This window comes from Bemisia tabaci, chromosome 1 (genome assembly GCF_918797505.1).
Source record: "Bemisia tabaci chromosome 1, PGI_BMITA_v3".
NCBI lineage: Eukaryota > Metazoa > Arthropoda > Insecta > Hemiptera > Aleyrodidae > Bemisia > Bemisia tabaci.
Genome location: NC_092793.1, coordinates 20443077 through 20461879, shown reverse-complemented (window position 1 = coordinate 20461879; position 18803 = coordinate 20443077). Strand labels below are relative to the sequence as shown.

The following is an 18803-nucleotide window of genomic DNA, read 5'->3' as shown; positions in this document are numbered from 1 at the left end:
TCCGACTCAAGTAATGGACTCGCGCCGTCGCCGTAGAGTTTTGCACGGATAGGAGTGTGCCGTTGTGCGAAACTCAGAGCACGGGTCACCGTGGGCTCCCCCGCTGACCGAAATCGTTGCACTTGAGCCAGTGGCCGCCACCTTACCTGCTCAGGTCCTGTGCGGGAGCCGAGTTTCATCCGCTAACGACTCTGTCGACCCGCTGAGCAAGTTTCGACCGACTCGAAACTTGCTCAGCGGCTCCGCCGAAAATTAGGGAAAATGCACATTTTGGCAGCGCGGCACTTTCCACCGTAGGGGTGTGCGGACTAAGGGAGGGGAATCTGCACGGCGATTTCGGCTAGAAATTCACCGTAGTCCTTGCTCCTTTCTTATTTGGTTTCTTGCCGTTGCGTCGAGGATTGAGGCATTAGGGTGCGGCTTATTTGTATTCCAAACAAAAAGTTAAAGTTCAGCTACTCGGTTTCCAATAGGTGCCAATTCATAAAGAAATAATTCCTGTAAAGTTTCAGACCGATCGGAGCGTTTTTAGAACTTCCGCCGGCGACGTTTTTACAAAAAAATCGGGATTTCAACTTTCGCCACTGAATAGTCAGCCATGTCTAATTCTACATTCATTCGGGAGTTGAAAGTTAAAAATTTACATCCCAAAAGTCCTCTGATCTGCCGTAAAAAAAGTCGCAAAAACTCGCTATACCAAGTCGATATCCCCACTCGTTGACTTTATAAATCAATTCCATGAGTGCAATGTGAAAATCAATATGCTTTAGTCATGATGCATTTATTTTTTCGTGAATCAGTAACTAATTTTAATCCCAAAAAACTATAAATTTTCCGTATAAAAATCGAAAAAATCGACGTAACAAATCGGAATATCGACGGTGTAAGTCGGCAATCACATACCTCGTTTGCGGTGTCTGAAAATCTCCACCTTTACGTCATTTTTTTAAAGGAGCACCAATTGACATCATTCCTTGAAGTTTTTGCAGAATTTTCTTCGCACGGAGAGAAAAAATCACGGAAGTTTTAAAGAATCGCCGTTGAGTAGTTCTCTGTTAAAAAATGAAGTATGACAGGACGTCGCAAACCGAGTTATGTGATTGCCGACTTATCTACACCGTCGATATGTCGACTCCCTAACGTGGAAAGTCAATTCTATACGTGTAAAAATACGTATGTATCGATATGTTGATTGAGACATCCGTGAATAACAAATATATGCTCTCGTCATCAATTCTGCAGGAAAACGGCAAAAGTTAGATGGGATTTTAGCCTCTTTGACCCTCTCCCCTCGTAACTCGGACCAATTTTTTTTTTAAATTTTGCCGCAATTTTTGCTCTCTTAGATAATGGAATTGCTTGTAACATTCTGAGCCAAATGATTTTCAATTGTGATATATGTTTCTCATTTTTTCCTTCCTTTCATTTTTTGCGTTGAAATCCGAGTTTTTTTTGTATCTCTTCGGATTTCGAACTGTAACTTCTCTTCTGTTCGGCCGATTTTTAGAAATGAAGCCTCTTTTTATTCGTATTTTAACGGAAAGTAAGGAAACACTTGCTAAATACATGCAAAACAATTTTTTTGAAAATTTGGTGGAACTCAGCGTGGCAGTGAAATGGGTAATCGAGCGGAAGTAATTAGGTCTGACTGCGGCGAGGGTAGCCTTTTGTTCTTCAGCTGGGAAGGCACGCGGCGATCCGAGCCACGATCCCTGGGTTTGTGCCTACCTGTGCACTGTTTGGCCTGATAGGGTAGTTGATTTCTGTATGGGCCACGGTTAGCGCATGGTCTAATGAGTCTCGAGGCTCATCACAGATTGCACTTACGGGTGTCCGAGAAATACGAGTTCGAAGTTTTGTAATTACATGGATCCTTACGGCAGGAAAAAAGTTCATACTCTTTGATGCTTAAAAATTGGAATTTGGGAGCAAATTTTTTACAGGATATGACTCAAAACTAGTTTTACTTGATATCATCAATATCTCAATTTTTTAAAAAAAAAAAAAAAAAAAAAAAAAAAAAAAAAAAAAAAAACTGCACTAACGCGCCTTTTACTCCAATCTCATTTCAGGTGATTCGTGAGCTAGCGTGTGATATGTCGCATCTATTGCGTGAAATATGTCAGCAGAATTTTCATTTTTACCTACAGAAGGACGATAGCCCCTCCCCGTAAGCTTACAAATCATTTTCAACTGAGAAATTGGTAAAATTCTAAAAAATAAAGTCAGGATTCTTTATAGGAAAAACCTCGCATCCAATTACTGAATCGAATGGTAGGATTTTCCCATAAAGGTCCCTGCTCTCATTTCTCTGAATTTTGCCATTATATTTGTTGAGAATGATTCCTGAAGCACATGCGTAGGGGCTTTTGTCCCTCTTTTCGTAAGAGAGTCAACATCTTCCGAGCTTTTTAATGGGTCTGTTGCACTCGGGAGGGATTTGGAGTTCAATGAGCCATTCCCATGTAAATTTTCACGAGAAGACGGTTGGTGTGGTTAAAAACATTCTTAGTTTGATATTAAAGCTGCAAAAGCTAAATAAAGTTCAAAGTTCCAACGGAGGCCTCTCATTGGTCGTCTACGTCACAACCAGCAATCTTATTTCCCGCCGTTTCGACGCACCTGTGCTTCCCCATAAGGAATTCAAAGTCGTTTTTCTAAAACGAATTTCGGTCGATATTTAACTTATTTACCAAATTTTCTTGCAGATATCAGTTCTTCACATCCTCTATTTTACATATTTATCAACGAATATGTTCAAATCGCATCATATTAAAGTTTAATACATGTAAGGAAGTCCCGAAAGTGTGGTTATGTCTCCCTTTAGGGGGTTTTGCTGGTCAAGTTGATGCTGTTTGCTCAAATACATCAACGCATGTATTAGATATATTGTGTAAAACCAAGTTTGTATTCATTATTTGACTCTTAATGATGACTTATTGTCCCAGTATTTCAGTGCAAATGATGTATGAGTGAGGTATTCCTGATCTGTCCTGCTTACTGCAACAGCTACCTTTCATTGGAAGTTTTAAAAATATGATGGAAACTATTGACTTAAATATTTACCCCCGATATCATACGTATACAGTTTTTGTATATACTCTTTGCATCATTAGTTGTAAGTAATTATTAAAATACCATACATTCATCCAAACAGACACTGGATTAATCGGAAGGGTAATAACTCCTCAACCGGACGGGTGATTAAGGACCTCCAACAGTTCATAGCTGGTGCTTGGTTGGCAGAGAATCTTACCTTATGTAAAATTGATGGTATTTTCAACTAATTTACTTATGAGCAGACAGATTTAAATAAGTGAATATGTTCAAATGAGTACGTTGATCCCTCAGCTAGTCAGCTAGCGCAGCTGAGCAAGAAACATTTCATGCAAAAAAGTAGAATCTAATGATCCAATATCCAATGAATTAGATTCAGAAAGCTGCATCATGCCACGGCAGATAGTTCCTAGGAATAAGGAACCTAAAACTAAATTATATGAGAGTTTTACCGTGAGAACAGGACTTATATGTATCCCAAATAAGATTGTAAACTTAACCTCACTTTCGTGACATGCTTTGATGCATCGGAAATAATTAAATCATCTGATGTGATTTGTAAGTTACTAGGGATGTTTTTATCAACTAGAGAGTATAAAGAGTCTATTATCGCAAGAAAATTTGATGAATACGGCCTCCAACAGTCTGATAATTCTTTTTGAAAATTTGCCTCTCGACCCTTTGTGGGGAAATCCATGTATTTGTAAAATAAACAAACGTGGGGTATAAGTTGTGACGTCACAAAATGGCATCACTCTCCCGTCATTTGTAGTTTTAAATTTTCCCGCCAAAATTTTTTGAACTTTTGGGTGCTTTTTTGGGGTGTTTGGGGGGGTCCAAAAATTCTGGGAAAAATTCATGACGCTCAGAATAATGCACTTTATTAGAAAATGAATTAAAAAAAATAGGTGCAACAGACCCATTGGCTCAATCGAAGCGGCACATCGCACGTCAGTTCGACCACGCCAGAATCCGAGATAAATCAGTTTAACATGCGTTAAAAACAAGTTTTGGTCTCGGGAATAAAAATGTTGCCTGAAAAATGACCTGAAAGATGAACGTAACACTTTGAGGTGGCTGCAGCCAGACGACTTCCCGACGGAAGCCGAACGTATGAAAGATACTATAGCATCAGATTCATTAGTAATTACATAATCCATGAGAAAAGCCAAATGATGGTCTGGCAAAATCAAAGCCAGCGGCGGCGACAAGGCACGGTCCGCAAGGTGCTCCTGTCGCGGTGTCGGACGCCGCGCTACCTGCCCGATCGGCGATCGGTTGACTCGATCGGGGTTGAGGGTTGGGGAAATTTACGGTGTTGCCATTCGGGCGCATTAAATAACCATTAGTGGCGAGTTGCCTTAGAGCAAGTTTCTGCGGCGGGGAAACCTGCTCAGAGAGTTTATTTCTAGCCGCGGCCGAAATTTGCTCACTCTCTGTGCAGCCACCTAGTCCCGGGACCTTACCTGCTCCTCAATTCGCGTACATCTAAGCTGAGCACATTTCGTCGCGCCTGCGGCCGGCCGTAAGCGGCGCGTCCTGAAATTAACTTGCTCTGGCACTGGACCTGAGCGTTCATTTGAGCAAGTTTCTAAAAACTCAGGGTCCCTGCTCCGTTCCCGCTCCCGAATTTGATTCCTGAAAATTTTTAAGGTTTCTTTTCCAGGAGCTTGGAAGAATGTTTTTATTTTTGACTAAAATGTTAGTGAAAGTACTCCACTATATGGTCTTAAGGGTCCCATCAATAAGTATTTCCATTTTATTTAAATTTTTTAAAGCACACTGTGGGAGTTGTTAAGCCGATCTGCGAGAACGCAGTGAAGCGCCTTCAATTTCGCTTGATACCCTAAGCATCACCGCGGAGTTAGTTTAGTTGCTTAACCCAACCGAACCTAACTTGCCTTGATATTGATACTTGTGAACTCGTCATCGCCCGCTATGCGGGGCGTTAGAAAGGATAACAACGAACCTGCTGAACTGCTGTAATGTCTTGTTTGAACAACATAAGCTAGATACCTTACAACTGGAACAAAAAGAATACTGACATGCACGACGGACCATAAAAAATAATGTTGTAAAAATGGAAGACTGCTTAGACACAACAATATTTGCATTGATTTTTCAATGAATGGAAAAATAAGAAATCACACGAAAACAATCATTATTTCTATTCAAATTGAGAGAATCTGGAAAGGAAAGATATTAACTAACACAGGTTAGTTGATTTCCATACAACCATCGACATTGATAAAAACTATTTGCGCCTCTTGTATTCCTCTCCTTCTCCTTTAATAAGTACCGCTTGCCTCTGGCTTGAAATTAAACACATTTCACCATTGCGACTAATTAACAGATTCAAGCAGAACAGCGAAGAAATGTAGAAGGACTGAGAGGGGAGAAAACGAGAGCAACGGAGGAGGAAAATTGATTAAAAAATGTTTACATGTAGTCGGTATCCCATCAAACTTTTTCCCGAGGAAAAAAGTCGGACCGAGGCAAGAAGGTCTTTCATATGCTTTCAGACATTCAAGAACGGATTCTTTACCAAGTTTTAATATCTTCGTCTTAATTCGAAGCTTTAAAATATTTCGTTAAGATGAATTCTGAAGTGAAGACCCGCATTTCATGCTATTCTAATCCATGGGAAAAATTGAGCTATCCAAGATTGGCTCATAAAATCACTTTCAGTCTTGAATGACTTATATTTTTAGATGAACGACTCTTGAGAAATCTTGCTCCATTTTTAAGGAGCAGAGCAACGATTCGCGATCTATTTGTGTTACCATCCTTCCACTAGCTTCATTTTTTCGAGACCTTAATTGAAACTTTTGTCAATATAAGAGAAAAACGACAGTACTCATCATAGTATCTTAGATTCCATCTTTTAAAAATATACTGAGAATTTATTTTTTAGTTAGACAATTGGCATTTGGCAACGAGAGAAAACACTGATCATTTAACGTGTAACTCGGATGAAAGCAAGGTGGAAGAGACGAAGGGTGTCACTACCGCGGTGGATGACGTCAAAAACCCGACTTTTCAAAGGGCGATATGTCGGTTAATATCGAACGTAGAAAGTTTCGGTTTTGACAGATCATATTATTTTTGGCTAATCTACAAGAATCAAGCATGAAAACACGATTCTTCGACCAGCGCAACTGACCCATTGTGGATTACGCATTGTCTGTCTTAGGGTTCATTGTGGTGGCGGCTTGCGTGATGACGTTCGAGGCCCGGGACACGGCGGCGAAGGTGGCGGCGGCGCGAGGGAAGGCGAGCCAAAGCTCGACGCACCGCGCGAGCAAGCACAGCCCGCGGGAGGGGACCGGGAGCAAGCAGACCAGCTTCCGGGACAGCGAGCGCCGCAAAACCAGCAGCTCCCAGCTCAACAAATGGGACTACGGCCAGGGACACAAGGGCCGCTGCGACAGCTTCGTCGAGACCTCCAGCGGGCCCCGCTCGCCTATCTCCACCGAGGTGAGCACCTTCACTATTCACGGCCGTAGTCGCTCCTTATCGTGATTTGTCCGGGTTTCTGATGTGGTCGAACTGGCGCGATATGTCGCATTAATCAAGTGGAAGACCTCAGAGGATTTTGAATTGGTATAGGACGATAGGCTCTGCGCATGAAACTAAAGAATCATTCTCAATCAAGAAGAATTGTAAAATTCAGAAAAACGAGGACAAGATACTCCTTGGAAACCCCTCGCCCTCGCATTCGATACAATAACCAACTTCTGTGTCGAATGCAAGGTTTTTTCCAAGGAAAATCCTGCCTCTTTTTTCGAATTCCTTCAATTTTTGGCTTAAAAATTCATAATCTTTTAACTAAATGGATGCGCTATATTGCAAGCCAGTTTAACCACGCAAGAATCCATGACGAATCTCCTTCAACTGCTCTTTTCCTTAAAGAAGCCCCACGTCTAGGGCTTAGAAAGATTATCGTTCAACTGCCAATTCTGGGGCCTTTGCCGCATTCTACAGTGTAAATTACGCAAGTTGGTGTTGTTAGTTTTCCGCATGGGAGCGCTGTAATGATGCTGTAATGTATTTTTAAAAAAAGTTGCAAACCTAACAAAAATGGCGGGGTTCTATCTTCGTCCTGTTTTATGCACTTGTCGTGTTACTACTCAGGATACTGAAAAATATGCAGTAGTACATACTCTTGTGCGGATCCAGAGCGGACCTGCGGGGCGTACATCACCCCCCCCCCCCCCCCGTTCGCCCAAAAAAAGGAGGGGGGGAAGAGAAGGAAGAAAAAAGGAATGAAGAAGGAAAGACGTTTATTTTTGGCAATTATTCAGGACGAAATGGACTCAGACTGCATTAAAGATGCTTCATAAATTCGAAAATCCTCTGGAGGAGTCCTTCGGACCCCCTATACAGCCACCCCCCTCCGCGCGTATCTGGATCCGCCTATGTGTACACCTATTAGCAACGACTATCATAGAAAGTGGATTGTTTTGGGTTGCAGGTGATGTCGCGGCGTGCTCTGACAGCGGCCTTCATCCAGTTCTCGCGGACCCTGGAGCAGGGCCCGAACCCCCTGGGGAAGATCCCCCTCAGCGTGGCTGGGATAAACCGGTGCCCCTCAGCGCCGAGCCTGGTCGACTCCGAGACGAAGGATCTGAAGCTGGGCGGCGGCGGTGGGGACTCTCCGATCCTCTTCATGTCGGCCAAGGCGTCGCAAGTGTTGCCCTCCCGGATGGCCGTGCCGAGCAGCTACATCTACCAGCAGCGCCGCGACCGGGTCGCCCCCGGCTCCGGCTGCACCCTCCTCAACCCGCACAGCCTCCTCAAGCGGCAGGCCATGTCCGTCGACATCCCCGACTACTGCTCCTTCTTCTCGCCCCCGCGCACCCCTCAGCATGTCTCCCGACAAGGCTCCGGCCACAGCGGCAGCCGCGAGTCCGTCGGAGGGCCCGATCCCATCTCTGACAACTCGCTCAGGTTTGTAATACCAGAGACAAGAGACCCTCCACTAGCCTCTTCGCGACAGGTGGAAGCCTTTACTTTCGGGGATTCAACAGTTCCTTATGAACAATTATAAGGGAGCAACAGTCATCACTCTTTTTTCGTCTGTTAACCTGCCCACAGTGCCCACACGGTAGATGATGAGCTTCGAATGACGTCATGAACCAAACAAGTTTCCCAAACTTCGGATTTTTGCAAAACGAAACTCCCAACACGTTGTTGAACATCAATCATGTAGGTGGGTCAACAATTTAAAGTTGAAGTCCCGAAAGTAAAAACTTCCATTGTAGCCGAGATATGAGTGGAGGGTCTCTTGTCTCTGTTTGTAACGAGGCCGTTCAATTTCCAATATTTACAGGAAAGTTGCATAGAAAGTTTGTCGTATCTACATTCCTGAAAGTTTGAAAGCATTTGTAAATTACGTGAATCCCGTTTTATACGATCAGAAAAGAGCTCTCTAAGTGGCTTCACGTGGGGTCACGTAACCCTACATTGCCTTCAAAGATTATCAGCCCGATAGTCTTTGAGAGACAGGTGACATCACTTTGAGAGATCAATTTTGATCGTAAGAAACGGGCTTAACGTACCTTTTCAGCATTTTTGATACGGCACGAGAAATCATCATGCACCATCATGCATGATATTTTGACGAAACGACTTATGTGGTATGATAATGTTCAGATACTGGCAGGAGATAGGTTACCCGAGAGGGTCCTAGTTTGGGTTCCTCCTCAGAGAGGGCGCAAAGGGCGTCCATCGAGAAAAAGGAAGGATGAGATCGTGGCAGAAATGTCAAGATACCCAATTCTCGAATGGTTATGGTTCAATTGAGGACAATGGCATCAGATGTCTTAGAACGCCAGGCGCCAGGGAGTGTTGTAAAGCCACATGTTTACGTATGCCAATAGTGACCATCATTTTAGTGTGTTGCGAATATACATACTTGAGATTCCATATCGAGTTGGTATGATCTTATGGCAGGTGTATGGAGGGACAGCAGAACCGTGATCGGGAGAGAGGGTCGCAAGCATCGATGGCGATGGACCTTCACTTGCCGGACTACCCGGTGACTCTGAGGATCAAAGATCGCACGAAACAGGACAAGAACCAAGGACCGTCCAAATCGCCGAGCTTCCAGCGCCGCCAGCTGCTCAGGCGACAGACCCAAATAGAACATCACGAGGCGGACGGGTAAGATGTGCCCATTTTCAGGTTTGCCCATGGAGCATGAAGATGTTCGATGTTCGTCTTACCTAAATGAGGCAACTCGAAGCAAAAGAGAGCGAAGTCCATTTTTCTGATGAGCCACACAACGCTAGTATTCTTACGTAAACCGGGGCTCATCAGCAAAATGAATTTGGATCTCTTTGCTCCGAAATGCTTCAAATAAACGAACCAGCTCGCAAGTCATTATATGATTTCAACCGTTTTCGACCGCTTGTTTTCGCTCCACTTCTTTGCATTAGAAAATAACGGTTTTCAAACAATTGAAGAAATCCTGCACAAGTAAAATGTTTAAAAGTTTGCAAGATTTTTTTTTTTTTTTTTTTTTTTTGAGGGTAAATTCTTTTACGTCTCTCTCCCTCTCTCTCTCTCTCTCTGAGCAAAACTGGTTGCCAGCGGCTAAAAAAAAGTTTTCAGGCGCAGTAAATTTGTAAATGTATCAAATGAAGGACGTGAACCGTGAATCGAGGATTAGATTGCTGACAATTTTGATACGCTCAATTTCTTTTTTGCACGATTCTACCAATTGATAAATCACTCAGTTGACTGAATTTCTTGTAAGCAAAAATCCATTGAATCCAAACATTGCTCCTTTAAAAGCTGCTAAAATTATTTTTTAAAACAACCGGTTCTATATTTGTTTGGGGAAAAAAACTTGAATTCTGGAAAAACTTTCACCAGAAAATCTTTTCTGTTCAAATAGTTTCGCCCGTGGTATTTTTTACACGGAGACAGGGCCGGATTAAAGGGGTGGCCACATGGGCCGCGGCCCATGGCGGCCCAATCGAAGGGGCGGCAAAAATTTGCAATTTTTATTAAGTGTAGATATAAGAAAAAATCGGATTTAGACAAAAAAAATTACAACGAGAAAAGGTGACAAAATCTCTCATTTACTGAGAGTATAGTAATTTCTAATTTTGTCGTCTCTTAGTGACACAAGAGACAGTACCTTCAATTAATCGAGTTAAGAGAGAAATCGAGCACGCAATTTGGCCTGGAACGGCGCGACTTAGAGAGAAATGATAACGAGGACTTGAGATGAAAAGGAGAAGCCCTCGGCGCGGCGATTGGCATGTAACACACATTAGCGCCTACGAGACTGCACGAATACTTCACGCATTTCATCAAACACAGTGCGGTCATTGCGCGCGGTCAGCGTGAAACGGATAGCGCCTACAAGGCTGCGAGAATACTTCACGCATTGCGCCAAACACAGTGCGGTCAGCGTGAAACGCATAGCGCCTACAAGACTGCGTGAATACTTCACGCTTTGCGCCAAACATGGAAGGCCATGTCCACACAGAGATAGGTTTACGAAACTTAACTTTCGTGTAAAGTTCCGTGAACTTTTGCTAGTAGTGTTGACAGCGCATTCCCAAAACATGTGTTCAACACGAGTAAACGCGTCATATGCACCCCTCCCCCGCTGGCTTGTTCACTTGATCGAATTTCAAAACGAATGAGAAGGGGGCGGCAAAATACAGGCGGCCCATGGGCGGCAAGTAGGTGAATCCGGCCCTGCACGGAGAGTATGTTTACGTATCAATCATATTCATAAGCTCCCTGATTTTTTAAAGCAGCCGAAATTCTATCGCAAAAATATTTAATGAAAGCTCTTATATGATTAGATAGGCATTTTTATGGATGTTTTCCAGGCTGCGTCCTTCAACTGCGTTTTTTATAGTAACTTATTATTCCCTCGCAGGTATCAACAAGAGGGCTTGGAGTCTCGCTCAATGCCTCACAGCCGACAGGAATCCTTCGTCGCCCGACTGTCCCCGCGCTCAAGCTTCGACGATTCAGCCAGGATGCGAATCCTCGAGGCCCCACGAGACTCCATAGCAGGTAATTACAGATTTATGAGGGTTTAATTCCTTGCACGAACGTCCCTATCTTTGACTGTATATCAAGCACCAGACAGAGTGAAAATCACATGGCTTCATCCATGATTCCTGGTCAAAATCATACTCAACTAAATATAATCATAAGGGTAATGCGTAACGCATAACGCCCAGGGTGACATGAAACGTAAGAGTACAGATAAATCATACCGTTCGTTAAAATTCTAACCTCCTTTTCTACACAATAAATATTTCTCCCCCCCCCCCCCCATCCTTATCAACCTGAAAGTTCGCCCCATTGGCTGATAGAAGCCCCTCCTCAATGTGGATGCTGTTAACTGAGTCGCCTGTTGACGACAGCAAAGGTGGCCGTCGATGACGTCACTGAAGGCGCCCCTCGATGACGTCATCAAGACTCTCATGAGGGGGACGCCCCACTTTATCAGATTTTAAGTAGGATTTTCAGGGTTTTTTTTTGTTTTTATTTTTAACTTGACACTTCCGTCAAATACGTGCATGTTTTTTAGATGTAACATCATTTTGATAACCGTTTGCAGGGATGGCGAATCAGAAGTACAAATACTCCCGCGCGAAAACCTTCGACGAATCGTCGGCGGTGGGTTCGACGAAGGGACGACAAAAAGGCTCTGGGAAAAGACGGCAGAGACGCAAATCGGACGACCGAAGGCGGTGCTCGATCCCAACCCCAGAACCGACGACCCCCGTGAGCCCCCACCGGCGGAGATCACCGGCCGCCTCCAGAGAGATCTCGCCAGCCGCCTCCAGGATGGACGCCTTGAATCTCAAGGAGCAGTATGAGCAACCACCCGGCAGCCCGGTGACCGTCATCAACATCCAGAGTCACACCATGATCCACCCCACAGCTCAAAGTACCGATAAGACTGATCATAGCGCTAGCGTACAAGTCCATGAAAATCCCAGTGCCGCAAACTAAATACCATTGCCTCATGACACGCATTGAAAAAAAAGTTCGCCATGTGGAAATCATAGTTACGGACTGCATAGACATACCGTTCACTTTCCAGGCTCAGAGGCCGAAAGTTCCGGATGTGACAGCAGGAGCAGTTGAAGTTACGGCTCCAGCAACTTCCGGCCTTTGAGCCTGCAACCAACGGTTTGTCCGCACAGCCCGTAACTTTTTTTCCAGTGCAGTGGGTCCGTTTCGCAAATTCAAAAACCCTCACTTTTTTGGCATTGTTGTGTTCAAGTGCGGTTTGTATATTATAGCCTCAGAACAATTTTAAATATTTCCCAACCTTGTGAGCTTCCTTGAAATATCTCACCGAAATTTCAAATATTCCCGATCTTCCTTCTCTTTCAAAAGATCTGGAGAAAGTTTACTCACTCAAAATGTTCAAAAAAACCAAATTTAGGTGTGGAAAAATTTAATTTTGAAATGTAATTCGTATTAAGAGGGGAACTTCACACCTCATTCAAAAGACACGGCTAAAATATTGTCAAAATGAGATTTTTTAATGTTGTAAACTCTTGTCGCACATGCTCTGAAACCAATCCTTTAATAATGATGAAGGCCAGTAAAACTGAAATTACCGATGCCCCATTCAGAATTCATCTGGGACTTATTAAAGAGGCTGCTCAGGGATTATCTAGACATGACTGAACCTCGCTCGCATACCTCTGTCGTGCGCATTACGAATATTAAAATGCAGGCGCTGAGCTTCGGAAATAACTCTCTCCAGGAAAGTGTAAATTAGCATTCTCTCAATCACAAATACGCTGGCACTAGCCCCTATCAAGTGAAGACGAGCTCAGGTTGGCTAAGACAATCTCATCATGGAGGGGGGAGGGGAGAGAAAACTTGGTACTTCCCTTAACTCCTTTGGCTACGTGCCTGGACTGCTTAAGCGGTATCTATCGATTGTTCAACTTGAAGGGATTTGATGAGACAACCAGTGGCGTGGCGTGAATAGCGATATATCGATTGTTATGCCATTTAAACCTAAGGAAAAGGATCGATAAACAGGGTGTTCGCAGCGAATACCTTAATAATCGATTCTTTACCATAGATTTAAATGGCATAACAATCGATACATCGCAATTCACGCCACGCCACTGGAGACAACAGGAGATGGCGAGACAAGGTCGGGTCTCCTCCTGGAGCGAAAAGGTCATTCATAAATTACGTGATGGAATTTTCATCTTTTCAAACCCTTCTCCTTTCGTGCGCAGTTATGTCCAAGTCCTGAGGCAAACCCACACCCGCATCTTTCCACACACAAAGTAATCGTAGCGATCTGCCTTTGCTCTTTATTAGAGAATTTGCAGGTGTCTGTTTGTGAATTTTATGTTTAAAATGAAATTACTACGAGAACTGAGCACAATGACATCCTTGGTTTCTAAATTGGACAACTATTGGAGGAAATAGGACAAAATAACCTAATCTATTAAAATACATATGTTTGAATGGGAAATGCCGCCAGATGACGTCTCAAGGCGACAAATTATCTCACTTTTAAAACAATTTTTCTACAGTTCCCCATGTCAGAAAAAAATAATGAAAAATACCGCGAACTCAGCTCATTACGAACTCTCAGATGAAGCAATACAATTATTTGTGCAAATTCTCCATTCAGCATCGACATTTTCTAATGAAACAGTGGCATATAATTTTTGCAGGGTTCTTGTATAATTTTTCTTAAATACAACTTTTTGAGACAATCGAAAGGTTCATTAAAAGCTCAAAAATCCACTCTCAAGGGGAGAAAAAGCTTATCAAAATCCGATCAATCAAAAGCCGAAAGTCAAATTGACGTGACAGAAGGAAAATTTCACTGGTAAAAAAAACCTCTTGGACCAATGCCGCGGTGCATTGACTTAAGAGTGAAGTCTCTTGTCGCCGGATTTAAGAGTCTTGAACTCTTGTTTCAAGCGGATTTTGCATTGATTCAAGCGGATTTTGCATTGAAACAAGAGTCCAGACTCTTAAATCCGGCGACAAGAAGCTGCACTCTTGAACCAAGAGGTTTTTTTTTACCAGTGTTCTACGAGTGGATTTGGTTGACTCTGTCGGCCAGATCGGCAGGGCTGTAGCCCACTAGAGAATAACGCTCCACTAAAATCAGAAACTGAACTCATTTCCTTGAGAAATTGTGGCCAAAGTTTGCATCAATCCACTTTCTGACCCACCTCGGGGCCCACCATGAACCTCATTAATGAGCAATGAGATGAACAATGAGTATACTTCGCGCGGTTTTCAGCCTGGCGCCGGATTCGGTTTGACTACCTTTCCCTCCAGAACCCTGACATCATTTGTAGACGGTCCTTTCGTTTTGGATTTTGGGGTATTATTTCTCTAATTCAGATGCACAGAGTGGCCCTACACGCACTGGTGGATTTTAGGAAAATGGTGGAAAATTACTTGTTGACCAATGCTCATCAATTTGAAATTATAACCTCTAGGAACATGGAAACCGCTCCCATCTAAAATTAGGCATTCTTGGATTCTTAACCCGACACTTTCGAAGCCATATCAACAGTGAGGTTGAGTGATTATTGAGGAATTCTTTCCGTTTGAAGTTCCGGTTGGCGCCTCTCTCTAATTAATTAGAGTGAATGCTATTCCGGTTAAAGTTTGCCAAGTGAGGGGAAATATTTTCTAACCCGTCGCGTAAAATTCTTTTAAAGAAAGATTTACATCCGGCTGTCTGGCAATGCTGTCCGGCTCCCCACATTCCATGCGTTCCCTTCCCTCACCTCTTCAACTCCTTTGCAACTGTAAGCAAAGCTCCCTTCTTACTTCCCACAGCTCGCATTGGCATTGCCAGATCGCTCCAGAAATGTATATTTTTTGGAACATCCCAACCACAAAATTTTATATCCACTAAAAATTTTGAAACGATAAAACTAAATTTTACGATAAGGGCGCTGCAAAGCTTAAATTACGAATTTAACTTCCCTTTAAAGAGATCAAAATAACAAGAGAAGTGGTAAAAATTACCTGCAGCCAAAAGTAATCGCATGGAGAGGAACTAAAAATCTGTGAAAGCCGTGAATGGTTCAGATGCAACGTATTTGAATAACATGAAATTTTAGTAGACTGTCATTTTTTTCGTTCATTCTTTTTCGGCAATTGATGTTTAGACTTGGAGGTATATATTAGGTTACCCTCGATGATTTTGGAATATTTTTATAGGTTCACCACGATATGTTTGCTTAATTTTAGTGAAAAATTAGAAAAATAGTCTTGTAACCAATAATGCTCAATGTGATTCTTTTAAATGTTAACGTATTTTTAAGGCTATAAGGCTCGAGCAATAATTCGTAACAATTCGAGTAATAGATAGGAATGATTTTAGATGTGACGAACCTGCGATGTTACTCAGTAGGATCTTAGAATTAGCATATCTGGAAAATAAGTTAACTCATAGATATGTTCTTGTTTTCCTTCTCTCTTTTTTTAAAAAAAACCGTCATTAAATTAATGTGTAAGGAATATAAATCGAAAATCCCGTACACATCCATTATGAAATGAATGTCGAGGTAGAAGAGGAAAATGAAGGATAAAGTAGGAAGTCCGCGATACTGTTTCGGAACGACGAGAGACAGAAAAAATGGAAACAAAAAACTTGATGTTATTCGCCTGGTTTCGAAAAACCAGTGAATGAAAATTCCCTACATATTTCACACTTATTCCAACGAAAAAATGCACGCTTTTCGATACTGGCAGTAAAACTACAAAACCATAAAACCACAAAGAAGGAAGCATGCCCAAAACGTTTGCTTAAACATGTTTATGCATGTTGTTTTTTAGGTAAGTGTTCTATGGAATGTTAGCTTGCTGTTTTTCAGTTTCAATCATTGTTTAATAACTAATATGTCTTCTGCAAAACTTATAATCGTTGAGTAAATCTCATTTACAATTAGTTGACACAACTCCTCGTATAAATTAAATTCAAAGGATTGCCTTTTTCCTTGAATTTTATACTCGTAATAATATTTATACTCATGTTATTTTGGAAACATTTTCGTTAGCGTAATTTTTTTGATGAATTTTTATATTTTTAAAACTGTATTCCACACTTATTTTTAAATAATTCCTTTTGGTTTAATTACGAGTATTCAAAATAATATGTTACATTCAAGATCTATGTAAATGATTGCTTATTTCTATTAGAGGATTTTGCACACAAAAAATGACGCAAATCTAGGATGATGAAGGTGACTATTCAGAACCTCACAGACGTAATAAATTTACGTAAAAAGAAAAATATCTCTAGCTATTCTCACGAGCACAATAACAAGAAATTAAAATGGTTTTAAAACAAATTATAGAATTCTCATCATAATACATAAGTGCGTTAGCTATTGCAGATGTACCTACGTTTTAATACTGCTTTCTCCGCGCTCCAAACAATTGCTCGCAGTATATAGTTTGGTGGAAAAAAAAAGAAGGAGATACATGTTTTAAAAAAGTAGCAAAGCTCGGTGTTACAGAAGAAGAACGTTCCTTTTAGTTTCAAATTATTTAAAGCTTTACTCGTTTGTTTCCTCGTTATCAGAGATTTTCAACCACCACGTTTCTATTTTTCATGACATTAAAAAAACGATTATAAATTAAATCCTAAAAGTGGAATAAAAAATATTCTAATTTTTTTTCAAAATCAGGTTCCTTTTTCAATGTCGACACTCACAAGGTATGAATAAAATTTTGTACCTACCTATTCCGTGTTTTCTTCTTTCAATAATCATAAGCAGTTACCCAGAAACCCATTGCAGAATCTTATTTTCCGCATTAGTGTTTTTAGAACATCCTTCAAAGCTGAAACTATGTTATAAATGGTAACAAAACAATAAATTAGGAGTCATTTCTAAGTGCAGCCGCCAAGCTGCCAAGTGCGTCGAGTTTTTTTTCATCATTATCAATTTTCAAATACTATGTGGTGATCGAAAAATAAAAACTGAGGTCAGTTTTGGGTTCATCGGCCAAAAGTATTGAAGATCAATAGACTCCTGTTGATACTTGTTTATTTTTAACGCTGAGCTACCTGTGTGCTTCAGTTTTCAGAGGTACAGTTTTCAGACATTTCATGGTGCATTTTTACGTATTGTGTGTTGCTCAATCCAAAAATGAACTAACTTTTCCTCCAGAAAATAAATAAATAAATAAACATTTTCGTTTTCCTTAGTTCTCCCTTGGAAAATGTATAACCCTGGAAAGTTTTAATTGGAAAGTTGGCATAACATAGTTCCCTTTGTTTTCCTAAAAGCGTAGCTTTCTGCAAATTTCTCCAATAGACAACCCAGCAGGGCCTGGAAGTTCGACATTTTACTTTACTCGCTCCTTTTTGTCAAATTAATCTTTAGTCCCTTGAAGTTTAGCTGAGGAGACAGCTTGACTTTAGTTAAAATCTGAACTTATGCCAAACTCAAATACGAGCAAAACTTACTGCATGTTCTTTAAAGTGACCTTAAAATGATAAATTTAAACTTTTGACACGGGACTCGATTGAATTTCTACCAAGGTGAACCCAAAACCTTCCGCATCCCGACTTGAATTTCTGCAAACTTCCTGTTTTACTTCAATTTTAAATAAGAATCCATTCAATATTGGTTCCTGATTATTTTTTGGCTCCTTCTAAATGAAAACCAACCTATAAAAAATTTTACACTGAAAAAATGTCGATCGATAGGAGCATATATTCCTCTGGTGAAAAAAGGAACGAAGTGCAAGCGATAATTACAAGACTCGTCTATTTCTAGTTTCACCGTGGATTTAGAATTCGAAATGGTGGCATCGTGCCACTATTTTCGTAACAGGATGAGATAAAGAGAGAGCATTAGAATAATTGCAATGAAAGGATATTTAGTGGTAAGATCGTTATGAAACGGAGAGGATCAGGGGTACTCATGAATATAAATATGGAAGGTGGGGTTGGGGTTGCGGTGGTGCGAGGGGGAAAGTGGGGGCATATCCCGCGGCTATTTTTATACGCCGAATTGAGTTATGCTCCCCAGGCGTGATATCGATCCTGCGCTCCAGCCTGTTGAGACCGTCGAGAGAGAGCCCTATCATTAAGCTAAGTGTCTCGCAAAGTGAGAAAAAATACAGAATAAAATCATAAAAAAATCTCCCTGCGGAAAGCAAAAAATTAAAGAGCAAGCAGCGTTTCAGCTACTCACGCCGGCGAACATTTTGAAATAATGTGACCGACTACGGGGAAAAGGGCTTTCATGCACGGAGACAAAGTTCATGAGAGCAATATTTGCCAAGTCGTCTCCTTCCGGTGAAAATATCTAAAACATAATTTATATCGGAATAGAGTCATGAATCGTATCGGCATCCTTAGATCCTTCACAAATGAAAATGAAATTGATTTTTGCTACAGTGTTTAGTAATCATCGATTACGATAAAAACAAAACTACGGTGAAAATTCAATATTTGCAGCATTCTCTAGATTTACCTGCAGACATCTTAATTTTTTAGTGAAAGAAACTAGATAATTCTGATATCCTCTGTGGATATTTGACTATTAACAGACTAGCATGTCTTAATAGAAATCAGTGGCCAAACAACTTGGAATTCGCCTCTTTGTAAAAATTCCTTTAGTTTTTTTTTTATTTTTTTTTATCTTATTTAACTCCACCATCCAGGCAAATGTGCTTCATCTAAAATTTATCTAGAAAAAGGTCAAAAATAATCAAACGGGAAATCAAGGCTAGTGAAC

At 41.4% G+C, this 18803-nt stretch overlaps 1 protein-coding gene across 1 annotated transcript in view; it reads left to right on the top strand.

Moving 5' to 3' along the window:
- Window positions 1-16798, top strand: part of LOC109039825 (uncharacterized) — a 43988-nt gene extending 27190 nt beyond the window's left edge. Inside the window, exons 4-8 of the mRNA XM_019055493.2 lie at window positions 6251-6534; window positions 7532-8007; window positions 9013-9222; window positions 10961-11100; window positions 11654-16798. Coding sequence (XP_018911038.2) covers window positions 6251-6534; window positions 7532-8007; window positions 9013-9222; window positions 10961-11100; window positions 11654-12051 — 1508 coding nt within the window. The 3' untranslated portion in view covers window positions 12052-16798. The remainder of the gene's footprint in view (window positions 1-6250; window positions 6535-7531; window positions 8008-9012; window positions 9223-10960; window positions 11101-11653) is intronic.
- Window positions 16799-18803: the final 2005 nt, after the last annotated feature.